The following is a 19491-nucleotide window of genomic DNA, read 5'->3' on the forward strand; positions in this document are numbered from 1 at the left end:
TATTATTATACATCTTAATATTATTATACAGGACCTGCTCCACTTGTGGGTCTGAGGTGGGCAAACTGCAAGTATAGAATGCTCCTTGTGCATAGAGAAATGGCAGTCTCAAGGTGCCATCTTTTCCCCTGCTGGGTTGATTTCTATTCTTCTTTATTGTGCTGTCCCTGGATTTGCAAGCCTGGGGGCCTGAACAGACCAAACATTTACTGTTAATGCCTCCACTGCCTATCACCCTCAGATTTTGCTGTTGACCTTTTGGATTTGCATCTATGTTATGCACCTGGCTGGCTACCTTTGGTATTCCTCCTACGATTCAGAGATGATGTTCCTATTACTTCGAAAGCAAAACTTCAAAGTTTGGAAGAGGGTGAATCACTTAACTTTCCTATTAGAGCTTCAGAGTGGTTTTATAATGTGGGGCAATACTGCAGCTGGTATCAGGAGAATCAATTGAAGCCACCCTTTGAAGGTTTGTTACATTAGCTTAATGGATGATAATTAGCTAACTGTTGGAGTTGTCCTTTTATATTAACCCTGTGTCCCACTAAGCATGTGGGTTAGGAGATGAAAGCCATAATTGCCTCCTTCTACGGGAAATGTCAGTCATCCAGTGAGAGTGATGTCTAAATTTATGTCGGGTATAGTCAGCCTGGAAACATACAGAGGCATGCTTGGTGGTTGCTCCTCAGCTTTGGAGACCTTTTCACTTGGAGGTCTGCTCAAACCTGAACCTTTTCTCTAAAAAGGCTCCCTTTTGGACTCACAAAAATGTAAACCAACCTTTTACCATCCAGCACTCCCTAGATATGATGGACTGCAATACTATCATTCCCAGACTACTTGTAATCTGGTCTTGTAATCTGGGGTGATGGTATTTGTAGTCCAGTAGATCAAGAGGGTTTTGGAGTGGAAACACTTGACCTAAACGATAACCTAAGTCTGCTTTTTAGTTTTGACCTAACAAAAGTTGAATAGGCAGAAACTCCACTTTCTCTTTTTGGTTGCATTAACTTTTCAAACCTGTTTCGTTTCTGGTTTTACCCATCTTAATTCTTTCTTTCAGATGCACAAGGAAAGAACAATGTGAACGGTCCAGTGAACCCCGGAGGTTTGCTTCGGAGATGAAGCAATGTGTCCGCCTCACGGTGCACCCCAACAACATCTCGGTCTCCCAGTATAGTGTGATGGTAAGGGTGGCAACCTTGTTTTTAATCCCCAGAGTTGTTCCTCCATTGCACATCACAATGTCTGCCTCCCCTCATTCTATCCCATGTTACCTTAACCAAAGTATCCAACTTGTTATGGATGTGTATCATTCACTTGATGGTACAACTGGTCAGTTTTGAATGAATGGCCAAAAGCTCGATCCTATAAAGATCCTATGAATACACAATGGTTTTTTAAACCAGGGGGTGAGGGTGTGACTACAACTGTATCAGCACTGCAAAAATAATCCACTTATGGACTCCTGAGATTTGTAGTAGGTTGTGGCACCAGAGCTCTTTGACAGAGAAGGCTATATAGCTCACAAAACTACAGTTCAAAGAATTCCAAAGCACTGAGCCATGGCAGTTGGTGTCAAACTGGATTATTTCTGCAGCGTGGAGGCAATCTAACTGTACACAGGGTTGGCCCTCTATAATCCTTTGAGATTTTGTTTAGTAAATATAGATCTCATATAGAAAGCTATAGTTGGTATGTCCCCTGCCATCAGACAGATAGTTTTTAGAGTCCTTGTCAGCACCGTTTCTTGGCTAAACATTAATAATAATATAATAAAAATAATAAAATTTTATTTTTATACCGCTTTTCCGCAATGATCAAAGCGGTGTACAGAAAATGCAATAAAAACAACAGAATAAAAATTTCAATAAAAACATAGCAATAACACTATATTAAAACATTATATTAAACAAATAAAACCAATTACCCCAAATCAAAGCCAGCTGAATTGTTAATCCATGATGCCAGTACATATAGGGGGAAGCCACATAGTATCAAGGGACATGGGGGAAAGCCTAGTGGAAAAAAAAGATTTTAAGCTTCTTTTTGAACAAATCCAGGAAAGTGATGGAACGGAGCTCATCGGGAAGAGTGTTCCAAATTTTAGGGGCCGAGATGGAGAAGGCCCTTTGCGAGGTTGATGCATATCTCGCGGTTGGAACCCTCAACAAGTTCTTCCCAGCTGACCTGAGTGTGTAGGGCGGATTATATGGGGAGAGGCGGTCCTCCAAGTAGCCTGGGCCCAAACCATTTAGGGCTTTATAGGTAATAACCAACACCTTGTATTGTGCCCGGAAGCGAATGGGCAGCCAATGAAGATCTTGCCGAACAGGTGTTATATGGTCGGTCCTGGAACATCCAGCGACCAATCTTACTGCCATATTCTGCACTAATTGAAGCTTCTGGGTTTGGTACAAGGGTTGCCCCATGTAGAGCGCATTGCAGAAATCCAATCGAGAGGTTACCAGAGCATGTACCACAGTTTCAAGGTCCCCCCGGCCCAAATAGGGTTGCAGCTGGCGTATCAGCTGAAGCTGATAACAGGTGCTTCTGACCGTCGCATCCACTTGAGATGTCAAATGGAGCGACGAGTCCGGAAGCACTCCCAAGCTGCAAACTGAGTCCTTCAGGGGGAACGTGACCCCATTCCGGACAGGTGGACAAATTTCACTACACTGGCCTGGGGAGCCTATCACTAGCACTTCCGTTTTCTCTGGATTCAGGCTGAGTTTGTTTTCCCTCATCCAGCCCATTAGCGACTCCAAGCAGGCATTTAGAGGAGAGATGCCATCCCTAGTCACTGCAACAGTCGGAGACACAGAGAAACATAGTTGTCCAATAGCATTAAAAAAGTTATCTTGTCTTTAGTAGGCCCTTCTAGAGAGTTTCACATAGGCCTGGGGCTTCAAAGCAGTGAACAGATTTGTTGCTTATACAGGCTGAGTCTCCCTTATCCAAAATGCTTGGGACCAGAAGTCTTTTGGATTTTGGATTTTTTGTATTAGAGTCATGACTAGCAAAATGACTTAGGGCCATGTTTTGCACTGTAGTAGGGATCTAACCAAGAGGACTCCAGCCTACAAGTGCTGTTGGTGAAACCAAATCTGGGTCTAAAACTCTGCCTGAAAAAAGAGGGTAGGGTTGTGTCTACAGTGTCCATTTAATTATGCCCTGGGCAGGCCCCAGACTGACCACAATGGTGACCACACCATTGGCTGGGCTAAAGTCACATTGGAGATTATGACACAGGGGTTATCCCATCCTTGTCCTGTTCCTGTCCTGTCCTTCCCGTGCGATTGTGGAAAGGACTTTCAGATGACTTCATGCAGATCCAGTCACTAAGTTGTCCAAAAAGCATGATTGACCACGATTGTGCAAATGACTTTCAGATGACAATATGCAGATCCCATCATTAACCTGTACATTAACCCATCATTAAAGTGACATTGGCTGGCATTTTGCATTAATGGAAGTTTGCGTTATTGCAATGCCACTTTAATAATAATAATAATAATAATAATAATAATAATAATAATATGTTTTATTTATAGACCGCTATTCCGCGATGATCATAGCGGTGTACAGTAAAATCGTAATACAATACAAAATACAGTTAAAGGAGGGAGAAGTCTCTTCCTTCAGGCAGTCCAAGATGTTGCTGGTCTGCCTGATGGCTCCCTCTGAGGCCGAGATGACAGTTGAGGAGGGAGGGGCCTCTTCCTTCAGGCAGTCCCTGATGTTGCTGGGTCTGCCTGATGGCTCCCTCTGAGGCCGAGATGACAGTTGAGGAGGGAGGGGCCTCTTCCTTCAGGCAGTCCCTGATGTTACTGGGTCTGCCTGATGGCTCCCTCTGAGGCCCCTTTAATGACGAGTTAATGGTGGGGTTGGTGCTATGATTTGAAAGCCTTTTCATGCTTTCACAGTCATGGATGGGTTAATGATGGGATAAGAACAGGGGAGCGATCCCGTCCCTATCTCGTCTGTGTGTGATAATCTCCATTGACACCCCTGGCCTGTCCCCCTCAGTGCCACCACTGTCATACAGTCATAGAACCATAGCTTTGGAAGGGACCTCAAGAGCCAGCAAGTCCGATCCCCTTCCATGCAGGAACACACAAATTAAATGGATTATTGAACATTCCTTCAACTTCAACACTCTCTAATAGACACATATGCATAATTTGGTATCCAGTCCACGTCAGTTTTGCATGTGTCCTTTCATTAGTCCACTCTATCCCATTTCTGCATCTGTGTGATTTTTTTTAAGTACAAGCAAAATTTACATTCCTTTTAATGAGTTTCTCACACAATATGCATCCTTGAGGATTCCTGGACCTACAGTATATGCAGAAGAAATGTTGCAGACTCTCTGGAGTCCTTGTTTATACTGATATTCATTCATTCATTCATTCATTCATTCATTCATTCATTCTATCCCACCTTTCTCCCCGAAGGGACCCAAGGTGGCTCACAAATAAAATCTAGAAACATAATACTTTATGTAATTAAAATACATTCTAAAAACAGTATAAAATTACAGACATTAAAACTACACTAAAACCATGGTATCCACCCTATGTAACAAACCTATGATTATACATCAAATGCCTGTCTGAATAGAGCTGTTTTTGCTTGCTGACTAAAGGAAAGCAAAGAGGGGACCAGCCTTGCATCTTATGGAAAAGCATTTAAGAGGGCAGGAACTGCTACCAGGAAGGCTAATGTTCCTGATGCATAACTCTGTTACGTCCTAACAATCTGTATTTCCACTTGTTCTTAGTTACTATAGATTGAGGAGGTGTCCTTGTTAATTTTAGGGCTGGCATCCTGTTAGTAATATTCTCAAATGTAAGTTGCCCTATGCCTGCATATGTCAATTTTTGATCAATGCAGAGGTTGGTATTCCCTTCCTCTCTCTACACTGACCAAATTGAATCTCCCAGAATTACCATAGCACCATTGTAGCCCCCTCTCAAAGTTATTTTGTATCTAGGAGAGTGGGGAAAACTCTGAGAAGCATCTGGCTATCTCCCTGTGACCAGATACAAAATAGTGGCATCATCCTTTGAGACCTCCAGGGTGTCTCAGTCAACCTCAGTAGATGATGGGATCTGTTTGTGTCTGGCTATGGGGCAGGGCTGTAGACTTGAGTCAATTGACTTGGACTCAAGTTGGAGTCAAGTCACTTCAATGACTCGACTTGGACTCAACCTCTGCAATAAATGACACACTGAATCGACTCAACTTGCAACTTGTACAGTTAGCCCTCCATTGACACAAGAGCATTCAACTTTAAGAGTGGGATGCAGGAAGAATCGAAGGATTCATCATCCTCCTAACTCCCAAATCAGGAGACTGCTGTCTCCCATTGACACAAAAATCTCCAACTGGGGAGTAGAGTGCAGGAGAAATCCATGTTTGTCCTCCTAACTCCCAAAGCTGTCACCTACTGACAATCTTGATAAATTTTATTGACAACACAGCTTTGGTTAAATAAAGCTTTGTTGAACTTCACTATGAAAATTTAATTTTGTAACCTAACTTTGTGCACATCTTCTTAAATTTCTAATTATTGAAAAACACACACATACACACCTCACCATCACCTCCTTTTTTCCCGTTAAAGTAAGCTCCCAGCTCAGAGACTTGACTTGAGACTTAGCTTAAAAGTATTTTGCAAGGACTTGAGGTTTATCTTGAGAATTGACTTGAGACTCGGAGTAAAAGACTTGAAGACATCACTGCTATGGTGACATGAGCCAGACACTTTCCCAGTCTATCCCTGTGCTCCACAGACATAGAACGGCCATATGGTGTGGGATGGGGTAGTTGCACATGTCAAAAAATTACACTGTGTTAAACCATAAAGGTCTGGATATATTCTGTACCGTGAACCAAAGATATGTAGGATTTTGATGCTTTTTATAGACGTATCTATTTATTTCCTTCTCAGTAACAAGAAAGGAAACACATGCTTTCAAAAATAGTAATTATAATAGTAACTAACTACTTTGAGGGTCTGAGAACTGGATCTCATTCCTCTTTCCTTTTATAACTTACCGAGCTCTGTCCTCACCATTCTGTCCCAAAAGAGATGCTGTCCAGATTTCTGTGGCTTTGTTTTGCAGACTGTCCTAATCTGCTCTAATTCTTCTTTGCTCTTCATCTTCTCTTCGGTTACCTGTCTCTTGATGAAACAGGATCAAAAACTCCTTCCCTGGCTGTCACAAGCTATTTAAGTGACATTTCCCAGTTCTCTGGCTCACATCTGAAGGGCAGTTCTACCTCTCCGATTTTCCTCTGCTGTCTTCCATTCAGTGCTGCCCTGCCTCCAGGCCTCCTCTTGGGCAACCTGCAAAGGCAGCCTGTAAAGGCAGAAGAGCCTTTTGTTGGAGGCTACACTGTTCTCTCCAGCAAAATTGTCTATGGTTTCCCCACTGAGGAACCGAAGCAGCCAGAAAAATGCTTGCTTTTTTTACCGATTAATGAAAGGTGTTTTAGGTTTACATAAGTGTATTGTGTCAGTGAGCATTCAAAATGAATGTTGCCTTTGTAAGATAGCTGAGCAAAGCACAGGTGGTAGACCTGAAACCAGTCCTGTTTTCAGCATTTTCTCATTTCAAAATAAAGGACCATTTACTAAAAAATAAAATGAAGTCAAAGGGGACTCAACAGACGGGCAGTTTATGCCAGCCTGCTTGTGCGGTAGGGCTGCAGTAGGGCTGAGCGTTCACATGCTCCAAGCCCTTCTTTCTCTGCTGGGGTGCCATCATGGCACATGCCTATCCAGACAGCATGCGCCATGATGACATATCTCATGCACAGTGCCCAAACAGCGCTGTGCACAAGGGGCGTCATAATGCCGCACTGTGTTGTGCCACGCTACTTATGATGCCCCTTCTATGATGCAAAAAGCTTCTTTTTGCTCCATGCGCAGGCCGCAGTATGCGGTTGCCACAGTCTGCTTCCAGGGCAAGAAGAGATCTCTGGATGCCACCAATCTGTACAACCCCAAAGCTCTCCTTTCCTGGCTCACCATTTCCACTTGGCAACCTACGGCCTCAGGGCTTAATACAGTCCCCAGGGCTTTCCCATCTACCCCCTAGTCATAACCCTCCTATTCTAAACCCATTGCTCCGATATATGCATGTCAAATGCTTTCCTCTTTGCCCATGTTGAACCACAGACAAGAGGTCTGCTAACCCAGAGTGAACAACAGAGACATTTGTCGAACTGTCTTCTCAGTGAGCAGCTCAACAGCCTCCTTTGAGGATCAGGCTACCCCAGAGCTTGGAAATGTTTCTCTAATTGGACTGCAACTCACACTATCCCCAAGCTATCATGTCCTATGCGCTCTTGCTGTGAGTGGTTATGACACTGTCCAGCTGCTGATGGAGGCTTTGTTATTTGTTATCATGTGTCTTCAAGATATTTCTGACTTATGACAACCCTATAGTGAACCTATCACAGGGTTTTCTGGGCACAATTTGTTCTGAAGGGGGTTCTGAGGCTGAGATTGTGTGACTTGCCCAAACTCACTCTGTGACTTTCCAGGGCCAAACAGGGAATCAAACCCTAGTCTCCCAGAGTCCCGGTGTAACCTTCAACCCACTATTGCATTCTGTCTCACTGATTAAGGCTATGAAATCCTATAGGAAGGATCCAAGTCTCACTAGTATCCTCTTCACACTGGTGAAACGTCAGGAAGAAACTCTTCTAGAACATGGCCACATAGCCCAAAAAACCAACAAAAAACTACCTCTTCACACTGTTATAGCATTATGATTACACAATAAATCCCTTGGCAGTATCCTGTGGAATCTTGGGATTTGCTGTTGAAGGAAAGTGAGTTCTAGTTCCCCACTAGGATTCCCTAGGAAGAATTTGTATGCTTTGTCGTATGTTTTTGCCATTACAGTTTTTAAAAATCATGTTCATTAACACAAACATTAACAAAAAGCCACAAACATAATTATCTATATCTCTAAAAAGACAGACATAAACAACAGCCAAACTATCAGTCTTAGTAAACAACAAAGAAAAGAGAAAAAAATAAGGAAAAGGACTCAAATAAATTCTCCTCATTTAACTTCCCTCCATCTCAAAGTTGATTTTAGATGTCCTTTTTAATTACATCTCATTATTGCTTCTCTCTCCATGTTCTTTCTACATCCTTATCAGTTCTGCTCATCACTTTCTGTTGTCTAGATACAAAATTAGTTGTATTATTTCCCCATCAGTTTGTATATATCAGTTCTCACTATATCTGTAATGTGGAATCATAGCACTATAACATTGTGCAGTGTCAAAGGGCTCCAGCATGCTTATGTGGAAGGCAATGGTACAAGATGGGCATTGGGGCAACAGAGATTTCCCAGTGCATCCTATAACTAGTCAGTTGGCTTTTGGGTAGGGTTTCTGACAAACTGTTGCACAGGGTTCCCAAACTATTGTGCAAGGAGGTATTGGGATCGCTTCTTGTATCCAATAGAAGTATAGTGTCTAGATCAAGGGAAGTAATAGTACCACTCTATTCTCTTTGGTCAGCCTTCACCTGAAATACTGTGTACAGTTCTGGGCACCAGAATTCAAGAGGGAATATTAACAACTTGGAGTGTGTCCAGTGGAAGACAACCAAAATGGTGAAAGGTCTGGAAACCGTGCCCTATGAGAAGAAGCTTAGGAAACTGGGTATATTTGGCCCGGAGAAGAAAAGGTTAAGAGTTGACATGATGAACATGTTTAAATATTTGAAGGGAAGTTATATTAAGTATGGAACACATTTGTCTTCTGCAGCTGCAGAGACTAGGACATGGAGCAATGGGTTCAAACTACAAGAAAAGAAATTCCACCGAGGCAGTAGGAAGAATTTCCTGACAGTGAAGATTTTTACACAACATCGTTATATCGTTCCTTTGTCGTACCAAAGTGTAGTGGAATCGTCTTAACAGATAGACGATTCCAAAAGATTTTCACATGAGGCTGTTAGTGTTCTTAAAAGTTGATATATCAGAATTCAGCAATAAATGATTACAAAACGATTTCAAAACAGTTACATTCATACACTGGACACAGCAATGATTTAAGAATGATTTAGCAATGAATTAAGAACACTAACAGCCTCGTGAAAATCTTTTGGAATCGTCTATCTGTTAAGACGATTCCACTACACTTTGGGACGATAAAGGAACGATAGAATGATGTTGTGTGAAAATCTTCACTAAGAGCTATTGGACAGTGGTGCACACTCCCTTGGAGTGTGGTGGAGTCTCCTCCTTTGGAGGTCTTTAAACAGATGCTGGATGGTCATCTGTTGCAGGTCCTTGAATTGTGTCTTCCTGCATGGCAAAATGGGATTGGACAGGATGGCCTTTGAGCTTCCTTCCAACTCCTTGTTTCTATGATTCTATCACATAGGGAAAAATAGTGGAATCAGTCTAACTCTGTCCTGAATAAATATAAACAGGGGGAAATGTAAGGTGCTACACTTAGGCAGAAAAAGTGAAAGGCTCAGATGGGGGACACATGGCTTGACAACAATACAGGTGAAAGGGGTCTAGGAGACTCAAGGGCTGTACAGACCACCCCTTTTAGCACCAGATCAGGGCCGTGTCAATCGCAAGCCACAGCCCCAATCTGGCCATTCTGTGGAGTAAACAGGAGTCACAAAAAGCTTACTACATAAACTTACTACATGTTATGTCCATTCTAGCAAAACATATCACCTAATGCCCCCTGTCAGTTCTCCATGGGGAAAGTTTCCAAGGAGAAACTAGGGGGGAAATTCAGATTGTAACTAGGTAGAGGACTCAGTTTGAGCCATGCCAAACTAAGGATGGAAAGAATATTCATTGTTATGTATTCCCCGGTCAAAAACATGGGTTTCTTGAGAGTCAAGAAAAACCTTTGGGAAGATTAGTATGCCTTCAAGAATTCTGGTGCAATTTCCTTTTGGAATTTGAATGTCCTGAAGTATTGTGGAGAAGTTATTCTGCAGGAGAAAACACACTTTTATGCACACACACACACACACACACACACACACTTTTCTGTGCACAAAATGAGATTCCTTTCACAGGGGAAAAAAAACCCTGCTTCCGGCACAAAAAACTTGCTTTTGCACAAAAATGTGCACATGCCTTTCCTTGGCAGAATAATTATTTATATATAATTTATTTGTTTGATTTATATCCTGCTTTCCTCCCACTTGGAACACAAAGTGGCTAAGCAACATAAATTAGAACAGATCATCTAAAATGATAGGGACTACAAAAGTATAAAAGGCATTTAGCTAGATATTTCATTAAAACACTGTATTTAACAGATTAAAATTAACGAAATGAACATGCTTAAGATACACAGTATATCGTAAAAACAGCATGCCCAATTGCACATCACTCCATCCTGTCCAGCCAACACATTATCTCCTCAGCAATATTTTAAGATTGTTTGAATATGGAGAGAATATTGCATAGGAATATTTGTTTTCCCTCCCTGAGAAGAGAAATGCAATAAAATCCAAAATCCACAAATGAATGATACTTTTGTTTGGCCAACTAAAATGCACAAAATACACAATGCAAACCTTTGAAGCTCCCCTGACATCTTTATCAGGCAAAGGTATTAAAATCATGCAGGAGGACAAAAATATGATTATGTTAGAGTCACAAGAAAAGAGAAAAGTACCATAATTATTCATCCTTGCATGAAATAGTGAAATGATCAATGATTTACATCTTTATGCTAAGCACAAGTGAAGGAGTGGGACTGCACCTTCCTTGAATTTGGACTGCTATAATGTGCTTGTGTTTTTGGTATCCATACTTCAGAGAATCACCCCATTCCCAGCCACGCTCAGCTGTCTTGTCAATTGCTTTTTCCATCTGTTTTGTTTTTATTATTATTATGGCATCAAAATCTTGATTGATCTTTGGCTGCACAGCCTTCTACCTGCAACCAACAGTCCCAGAAAAAGGTCATGACACTATGGCTATTCGGTTTTGGAATAAAGTAGCTTTCCTTTTGTCCTGGGGATGTAAACCTCCCTTTGGTAACTAGGTCTCATCTGTTTTTTAAAAACAGTGGTGGTACAAGCATAGATGTAGCGATTTCAAGGGTTGCTTGGGAAAAAATGTAATTAGCATCTGCAACCCACGCATGGTGTACCAAAGACTTGTGGGACCTGTTCCACTTATGGAAAACATGCCATAGAATCATAGAATGAACCAATTGCTGCTAGAAGAAGCAACATCTTTGCAATTTATCTTCACTAATGTGTGTGTCTGTGTGGCTGAACCATGTCCATAACTAGACTCCTCTACACACAGGGCCTTGTTGATGACAGAGAGCTCTCTCTGCTGGTGAAACTAGGAGAGGAGGCGTAGAGAGTTAGACTGGAGCATTACAGTTTCTCTGTAGTCCACAGAGTGCCTCTTGTGAGTAACTAGTCACCTTCCTCAGAAATGTCCTTGTGCTGGCAAGCCTTGAGTCTTCACAGTGTATTCCAAAGATTGCCCACTTTGCATGAGTAAGGCAGAGCACATCACCACACCTTGCCCGCCCTCCAGGTAAACCCTCCCCAGCACAGTGCTATTTCTGCAGCAACAGGGGAAGTCCCTGCATCCCCATGCGCCACTTCGGGCTTGCATCTGCATCCCAACCCCTCCACCCCAGTTGCTGCTTTCTGTCGAAGGAGGTCTCTCTCAAGCAAGAGGCATTTTGTCTAGCTCCTCCAGTTTAATTCTCCCCTCAGCTGCCATACTCCGTTCATCATCCATCTCTGCTTCTGCTTCTTCTCTTTTCTTCTGCAGCTGGTTTTGGAGACCTACAATGTCCCAGAGCTGTCGGATGGTGTCAACTGCAGTTTTGGGGACTTGTCGGAAATGGACGGCCTGGTGATAGGGAACCAGATTAAGTGCCAATCCCCGGCAGCCAAAGAGGTGCCAAAGATCATCACGGAGAATGGTAAGTCCCAAAGTTATAGTTGGATTACTCTCTGAGAGAGAACAACCCTTCAAGTTGTTTCCTGAAGGCAAGGATTTCTTGGTGACTTATAAGCAGTAGTAATCTGTAAAGGAGACCCAGCATGGTGTACTGAGTTAAGCGCTGGACTATGGAGACCAGGATTCAAATCCCAGCTCAGCCATGGAACTCCACTGGGTGACCTTGGACAAGTCACACACCCTCAGGTTCAGAGAAAGGCAAAGACAAACTTCTTGCCAAGAAAACCCTATGATAGGTTCACCTTAGGGTTGCCATAAGTCAGAAATGGCTTGAAGGCACACAACAACAACAACCCACAATGATGATAGTCTATGGACATTAGTGCAAAGCTCATAATGGATGGAACAAGGGGAGAAACCCAGCTGACACAGCTGCAATGTCTTTTTTTGTATTTCTTGCCAAAAAAATTGTTTACACAAAGAAACCTCTGACTTTTAAGCAAAAACCAAAATTTTGGCTAGAAATTGGTGCATATTGTTAAAAAAAACAAATAAGAGGAGGAACTTGTGGACACAAACAAAACAAGCTTCATTTATATACCGCTTCATACCGCCTAAGCAGTGTCTAAGCGGTTTACAACTGTAAGCTAATTTGCCCCCAACAATCTGGATACTCATTTTAGCCACCTCCTCGGAAGGATGCAAGCCTGAATCAAGCTTGAGCCCTTTTGCTGGTCTTGAACTCACAACTTTGTGGTTTTGAGTGAGTGGCTGCAGTACAGGCATTTAACCACTGCGCCACCAGGGCTCCTTGCTAGTGGCATATGTAATCTTTTTGGTTATGGTGGATGGAAGAATTCAGCTCTTCCATCCTCTACATTTCCCTCCCTGAACCACATATCTATTATTTGGCTAGACATCCCTCTGGATGGCCATTCACTGGTCGGGGGGTGGTTGTGGTGAAGGGAGGGCAGGGGCAACTAGCCAGCTAAACAGTAAGCTTCATTCCTGACACTGCCAACAAGAAGGAAAAGACATCATCCCAGATCTTCTGGATCTGAGGAGATTAATAGCTGAATAGCTGTGAGGAGGGATACCCAGCCTCAAAAGAGACAGGTCAAGCATGGGGGAACGGGTAAAAAAACAACACATCTATACCTGGCAGAACTTTAGAATCCACACATTAAACCCTATGATCGCATTCAGATTGCCATTGGATTATACTTCCAATTTCCCTTGTCTGATAAACATCAGTGTTCCATACAGTCATGCTGGCCACATGAACACCAGATTCATTTTTGGACAATGTTGGCTCTTCAGCTTAGTAACAGAGATGAGCACCACCTGCTACAGTCAGTTACGACTTGACATTCATGCCAAGGGGAAACCTTTACCTTTTACTTTTTAAGTGTGTTATACCCCAGTACTGGTGCTGAATGTGCCAGATGCCATCTGGGTTTGGGCCGTGCATCATCCAAAAGGAATGTCACCAGAATGGGGGGAGGGGGGAATCGTCCTTTTGGCCCATGCAGACATGGCCTAAGAGCGATCCTTAACAAAGTCAAGAAAGTATTTCTAGTTGGAGACTGTGATAAGGTAGAGGAGATCTTTCTTAGACGTGCTGAGTCCATGCTGAAAACCTCCTCTTCTTGTCCACTTTTGAAGTTCAAGAGGAAACGGTCACATGCTATTATCCCTCATCTCTTCATCCTTCACGTCCCCAAGCAAGGGCAGGGGGTGCCATTAAATGGGAAGCATTTAACGGAGCTGTCAAAGTCATCAGTGGCTGATGGGCAGATGAGTACCCCGTGGATAGAGAAATGTACGCTGGAATGAGTATGTGCACATACAGTGGCAGGGATTACTTGTTGTCAAGTTCCCTTTAGCATGATTGATTAATGACTCTCTCAGGTGAGGAAGAAGATAATAGAGGTGGAGGAGGGCAAAGGGGGTCAAAGTTTTACATTAAACATGGGCACGTTTCCTTTGGAAATCCTTGCAATTACTGTCACCAACCATCATCCAGGCTGTTGGGTAGGAAGGAGGAGACATGGGGAATAAAAGTATGGCACATTTCTGATAGAATGGGTGGCTAGAATTAAAAGGGGGGACAGACAGCCTTAGGGGAAAGATTGAAAGATTAGTTTTTGTTTTCTATAACATTTACTTCTTTTACCCAGCTTTGTTCCCCTCCCATTTCTGCTTGCAAATTTTTGTAAATCTGTTCATGTTTTCCTGTCCATTTTGCTCTGCATTAACATGTGCACACTTTTTCCTTATTTGGGGAGGAAGAATCAAGAACTGAGAAACAGGAAATTAGAAATCAATATTTCATTCTGACTAGGAGGGCTCCTAGCATGTGAGTTTCTGTAACAACTAAAGACATGTTCGTTAACCCAGACATTGGTTATTTTCCTGATTATGAGTGTTGTCAGTTATTTTAAATTTTAATTAATGTTCATTTTCATGGAGCATTTTTATTTTTAGATTTCATTACATTTACTTCTTTGTAAACTTTAAGGTTTTGTTAAAACAAAAAAATCTTATAAAATATGTTTAGATAGATGATAGATTGATAGATAGATGATAGATAGATAGATAGATAGATAGATAGATAGATAGATAGATAGGGGTGCAACCCAGTTGGTGGCATAGAATGATAGAGCTAGAAGGGACCACAGGGCCATCTAGTTTATATATACTAGTAAACAATGCTTGAAAGATGCCCAACTTTATTTAAAAACCTCCAGAGATACAGAGTCCGCCACCCTCTGACCCAATCTATTTGACTGTCAAAGTGCTCTCACAGTAAATTTGTTCTTCCCTATGTTTAGGTGGAATCTCTTTTCTTGTAATTTCAATATACTGTTTCATTTTATAGCCTCTGGAGCAGCAGGAAACAAGCTTGTTCCATCTTCTGCATGACATCCCTTCCGATATTTAAAGATAGCTATCACGTCACCTCTCCATCTTCTCTTCTCCAGGCTAAACACACCCAACTTCCAAAATCGTTCCTCTTAAGGCTTGATTTCCAGACTCTTGAACATCTTGGTTGTCCTTCTCTGGACATGTTTCAGCTTGTCAATAACCTTTTTTGAACTGTGGTGCACAGAGCTGGACACAATATTGCAGATGAGGTCTGGTTAAAGTAGAATAGAGTATCACTAATACTTCTCTCTACTGAGACACTAAACTCCTGTTGATGCAGCCCAGAATTTTATGGGCATTTTGGCTGCAGTATCACATTGTTGACTCATGTTTTGTTTGCAGTCTACTCAGTCCCCTAAATCCATTTCACATACACTGCTTTCAAGCCAGGTGTTACCCACCCTATATTTTTGCATTTCATTGCATCTAGGTAAATTCCCACACACATATAGATGTATTCTTTTGGCCGCTGTTCAAGGGATGTATTCTCTATAACTGTTTCCCAGTCTTCCTACAAGTGTAGAGCTATTGAATCAGTTGGATCTACCTATGAGTTGACTTACAAGTCAACAATGGATTGAATGGATCTACTTTAGTTAGGAATAATGAAAGGGATATCAGCCATACAATTGCACATTCCAGGTTGATGCAGAAGTATTTAGCAGCACTTTCAATGTCTTACTGAATTCACTGAGATTGCAGAAATAGCCCTTGTACATTATTCACCATTGTATAAGGAGACAAGAAACAGGGGCATGTTCAGTTAGCACAGTGTCAGTATTCAGTCAGAGTATTGTGTAATACAACAACCCCATAACAACATGAGTGTAGAGTTGCAGTACACAAACAAGTACACAAACTGATATGCTCACTTCCATAACATACATACATTTCTACACAACTTTCCCTAATATATTTATGTATCGATACACTGTTACCTCTAATGTATTCATTTTGAAGCCTTCTTTAAAACAAACAAGCAAAGAACTGCTCTGTAAATTTGAAAGAAGTATAAAAATAGAAGAATAATTACATTCTCGTACCTGTATTAGTTTTAGAAATGTTCATCAGGCATATTCATGCTGAAGAACAATTGAAACCATTTTTCCTCCCATTGCTTTAAGGTTGATGATGGAGAGCTGAAATTGGCTCTGTGGGTTTTTTTAAATGTATTTATTTATTTTTGGAGAGGTGGAAACTTGCTTGCAGACTCCTGAAGTAAATAATTTATTCACACTCATATAAATTGGAGGGGGGGGGGTCAAAATCTCAGAACTGTTCAGTGGGTTTTAAGAGTTTTTGTAATTTTTTCAATCATTCTTCACATTTTGGGAACTTTTTCATGAAAATTGTGTCTTGTGCACAAACACAAAAATGGTTAACTTCAGGGAACTTTGCAGTGACAAATGAACTGACCCAGTCTTTCTCTTCCTTCTAGGAGACCATCATATTGTCCAGCTTCAGCTGAAATCCAAAGAAACAGGCATGACTTTTGCTAGCACCAGCTTTGTATTCTACAACTGCAGTGTCCACAATTCGTAAGTTCACATTCATCTACTACAAGGGTAATAACCTAGCACCCTCAAGATCCCAGATATGAACTCCCATCATCATCCCTGACCATTGGCCATGCAGTTTGAGACTCATCATGGGAACTGTAGGTCAACAAAATCTAGACATCCAGAGCTGTGTTTGGTCCACTCTGAAGGAAGCATATGTTGATTCAGGCTATTCTCTCAGAAACTGGACTTTGCATTGTGGATTTCCAAACAGAAATTTAATTCTTGAGAGCCTGAGAACATATGTGGGTCTCCTTTGCTTTTGACTATAGCCACAACACCACTCTCTTCTCACTCCAATCAATCACCACCCATGTGCAAATCCACACTCCACTACCACACAATCCTCACCTGTCACACAGTCTTCATCTACATCTGTAGCCTGCCTTCCTATCAGGATATCATTCCAGATGGCGCATGAATGAGAAGGATGGGAAAACAGAAGGCTCTATGGATCCCATTGTGGAGTGGGTATCATTCACAGACCTAGGCAGCACTAAAACACTGAATCATTTCTTCTGCTATTCTTGAGGCAGGAAAACAAGATGGGAAAATAAAGGAAGGGTGAAACATGATTAGTAAAATGATTAATGAGAAAATAGGAGAGAGGTCTCTATTAGCTTCCTGCAGCAGAGAATGGATTGGGAAAACAGGAAAAGACTGAGATTCCTGAGTTTTTAACCAGTTGTGTCAACCAGTTATGGATGGGGGTTACATTGTACCTGAAAGACTGTGTTTGCAGCTTGGGAGTGCTCTTGGATTGATCTCTTCAAATGTCACCTGAGATAGACACAGTGGTCAGGAATGCTTATTATCAACTTTGGCTGATATACCAGCTGCACCAATTCCTAGAGTTGGAGGACCTAAAGATGGTAGTGTGTGCACTGGACTTCTACAATGTGCTGTACATTGGGTTACCTTTGCTCCAAGTTCGGAAACTTCAGTTAGTTCCAAACATGGCATCCAGGCTGGTCATTTAGTGGTGAGCATATCACATCACTATTAAAATCACTCCACTGGCTGCCAGTTAGTTTCCAGGTAAAGTACAAAGTGTTGGCTACTACCTTTGAAGGCCTACATGGTTTGGATCCAGGTTACCTAAAGGATCGCCTTCTCCCATATAATCCACCCCATACACTCAAATCTTCTTTCTGATAGGACTAGACTGGCAACTGTTACCCAGAGGACATTTTCATGGGCCACCCTTAGACTGTGGAATGACCTGCCAGGAGAGATTTGACATTTAACCATGCTGTCTGAATTTAAGAGAATATTGAAAACCTGTCTCTTCCGGCAGGCCTACCCAGTTTTTTAAACTATGAATTGTATATTGGTTTATTTTTCATTTTAAGTTTGGATGATTTTAGTGTGTCCTTTGTTTATGTGTTTTAACCTTGGTGTTTAAATGGTTTTTATGTGTTTTCATCTGTGTTGTACCCCACCTCAAGCCTTGGGGAGAAGTGGATGAGAAATTATTCTTTTTATGGGCAAGAAAATGGAAGAAGGCTCTCTGTGGCACTACTGCTAAGATATCAGAGGCAAAAGGGGGGCACAAGAAAGCAAGAGACTCAAACATACCCCACTACCCCAATATCCCAAACTCCTTCTGGGATATCAAATATGGACTGGGAAACATCAAGTACTCTTTAGTTAGTAAATAAATAAAAACATGTACCTGGAAATTTTCAACACTTTTCTTATCTGGTCTCTCAATTTTCCTCTCTAATATACTTTTTTTGTTGTTGTTCAGATGCCTGTCCTGTGTGGAAAGTCCTTACCGATGCCACTGGTGCAAATATCGCCATGTTTGTACTCATGACCCCCGTAATTGCCATTTCCTGGAAGGACGGGTCAAGCTGCCAGAGGTAGGAAAGGTTTTTTTTAATAAAAGACAGAAATCTTCTGAAGGGTCCTTAAGTACATACATCTAAGGGAGGCAAAAGACGTGAAAGGGGATGGGTGAGACAGAGGAAGATGAGAGCTCACTGAGTATTCAATTTGTAGTCTCTAGGACTGTGAATGAAAATGCATGTACTGGATGTCTTTTCATTTCCTGGCCCCAGAAGACAGCTGCAAGAATCAGATAGTTTGCATGCAAATCAACGAGCAATGAGTATGGACTTTATCACACAGGGAAACTCGGGGCTTTAAACAGCGATTACCCTGTGAAAATTGTGCAATTGCAATTAAACATTTTCACACACATCATGATTAAAGACATTATCCCAGGAATAAACAAGCAATAAACAGGCAATAAACAGCAACAAATCATTTACTGGATTTGTTGCTGTTTATTGCCTGTTTATTCCTGGGATGATGGCACTTTAATCACAACCTTGTATAAAAATGTTAATTGCAATTGCGTGATTTTCATGGGATAATCACTGTTTAAACCCTCGATTTTCCCCATGTGATAAAGTCTTATGACTTGCCCAAGGTCACCCAGTCGGTTTCCATAGCTGAGCAGAGATTCAAACCCTGATCTCCCAGTGTCCTAGTCCAGCACTCAAAACCACAACACCACATTGAGTTTGATTGTCCTGAATAAAAGATCCCAATTTTCAGTGGTTGCTCATAGCCCAAACTTCAAAAAAGCCATGTTTTCCATATTGTTAAAAACTTCAGCTTGGCAATAAAGCAAGGATATTTATGCTCCTGGCGTTGAACGCAATCAAAACAGGCTGACAATATGGTGGGATGATTTGTGACAGGAATGCTTCACCTTGACGCATAATTTCACTTCCCGATTGGCTTTTGAAAACTGCGCCTGATGGTTTGAAATACACTTAGCAGAGGTGCTTTGTAGAAGGCATTGTGGTTATATAGAGCTAGAAAAAGTAGGGAGTGTGCAAATAGAGAAAGCCAGAACCATGTTTCATGTATAATTCATACTTTCTTAACCAAAAAAGATGAAGAGGAGGAGTAGACTGTTAGTGCATTAAATCACGTAGCATTGCATTGTCTTGCATTATATTTGTAATGTACCAATAAGCATAAAGAAAGCTCTAACTTCCATAAGCAGTATTTAAAGCAATGCTTTAAGTAACCCATAATCC

At 41.6% G+C, this 19491-nt stretch overlaps 1 protein-coding gene across 2 annotated transcripts in view; it reads left to right on the forward strand.

Moving 5' to 3' along the window:
* The window catches only part of PLXNA4 (plexin A4), a 597539-nt gene that overhangs the window by 439876 nt on the left and 138172 nt on the right, over window positions 1–19491 (forward strand). For both annotated transcript variants that reach the window (XM_089527462.1, XM_089527463.1), the window contains exons 6-9: window positions 1067–1190; window positions 11817–11970; window positions 16315–16414; window positions 18186–18300. In XM_089527462.1, the coding sequence (XP_089383588.1) occupies window positions 1067–1190; window positions 11817–11970; window positions 16315–16414; window positions 18186–18300 (493 nt within the window). The remainder of the gene's footprint in view (window positions 1–1066; window positions 1191–11816; window positions 11971–16314; window positions 16415–18185; window positions 18301–19491) is intronic.

The sequence above is a fragment of the Sceloporus occidentalis genome, unplaced genomic scaffold, assembly GCF_023333645.1.
Source record: "Sceloporus occidentalis isolate IW3139 unplaced genomic scaffold, rSceOcc1.0.p SCAF_5, whole genome shotgun sequence".
Lineage (NCBI taxonomy): Eukaryota > Metazoa > Chordata > Lepidosauria > Squamata > Phrynosomatidae > Sceloporus > Sceloporus occidentalis.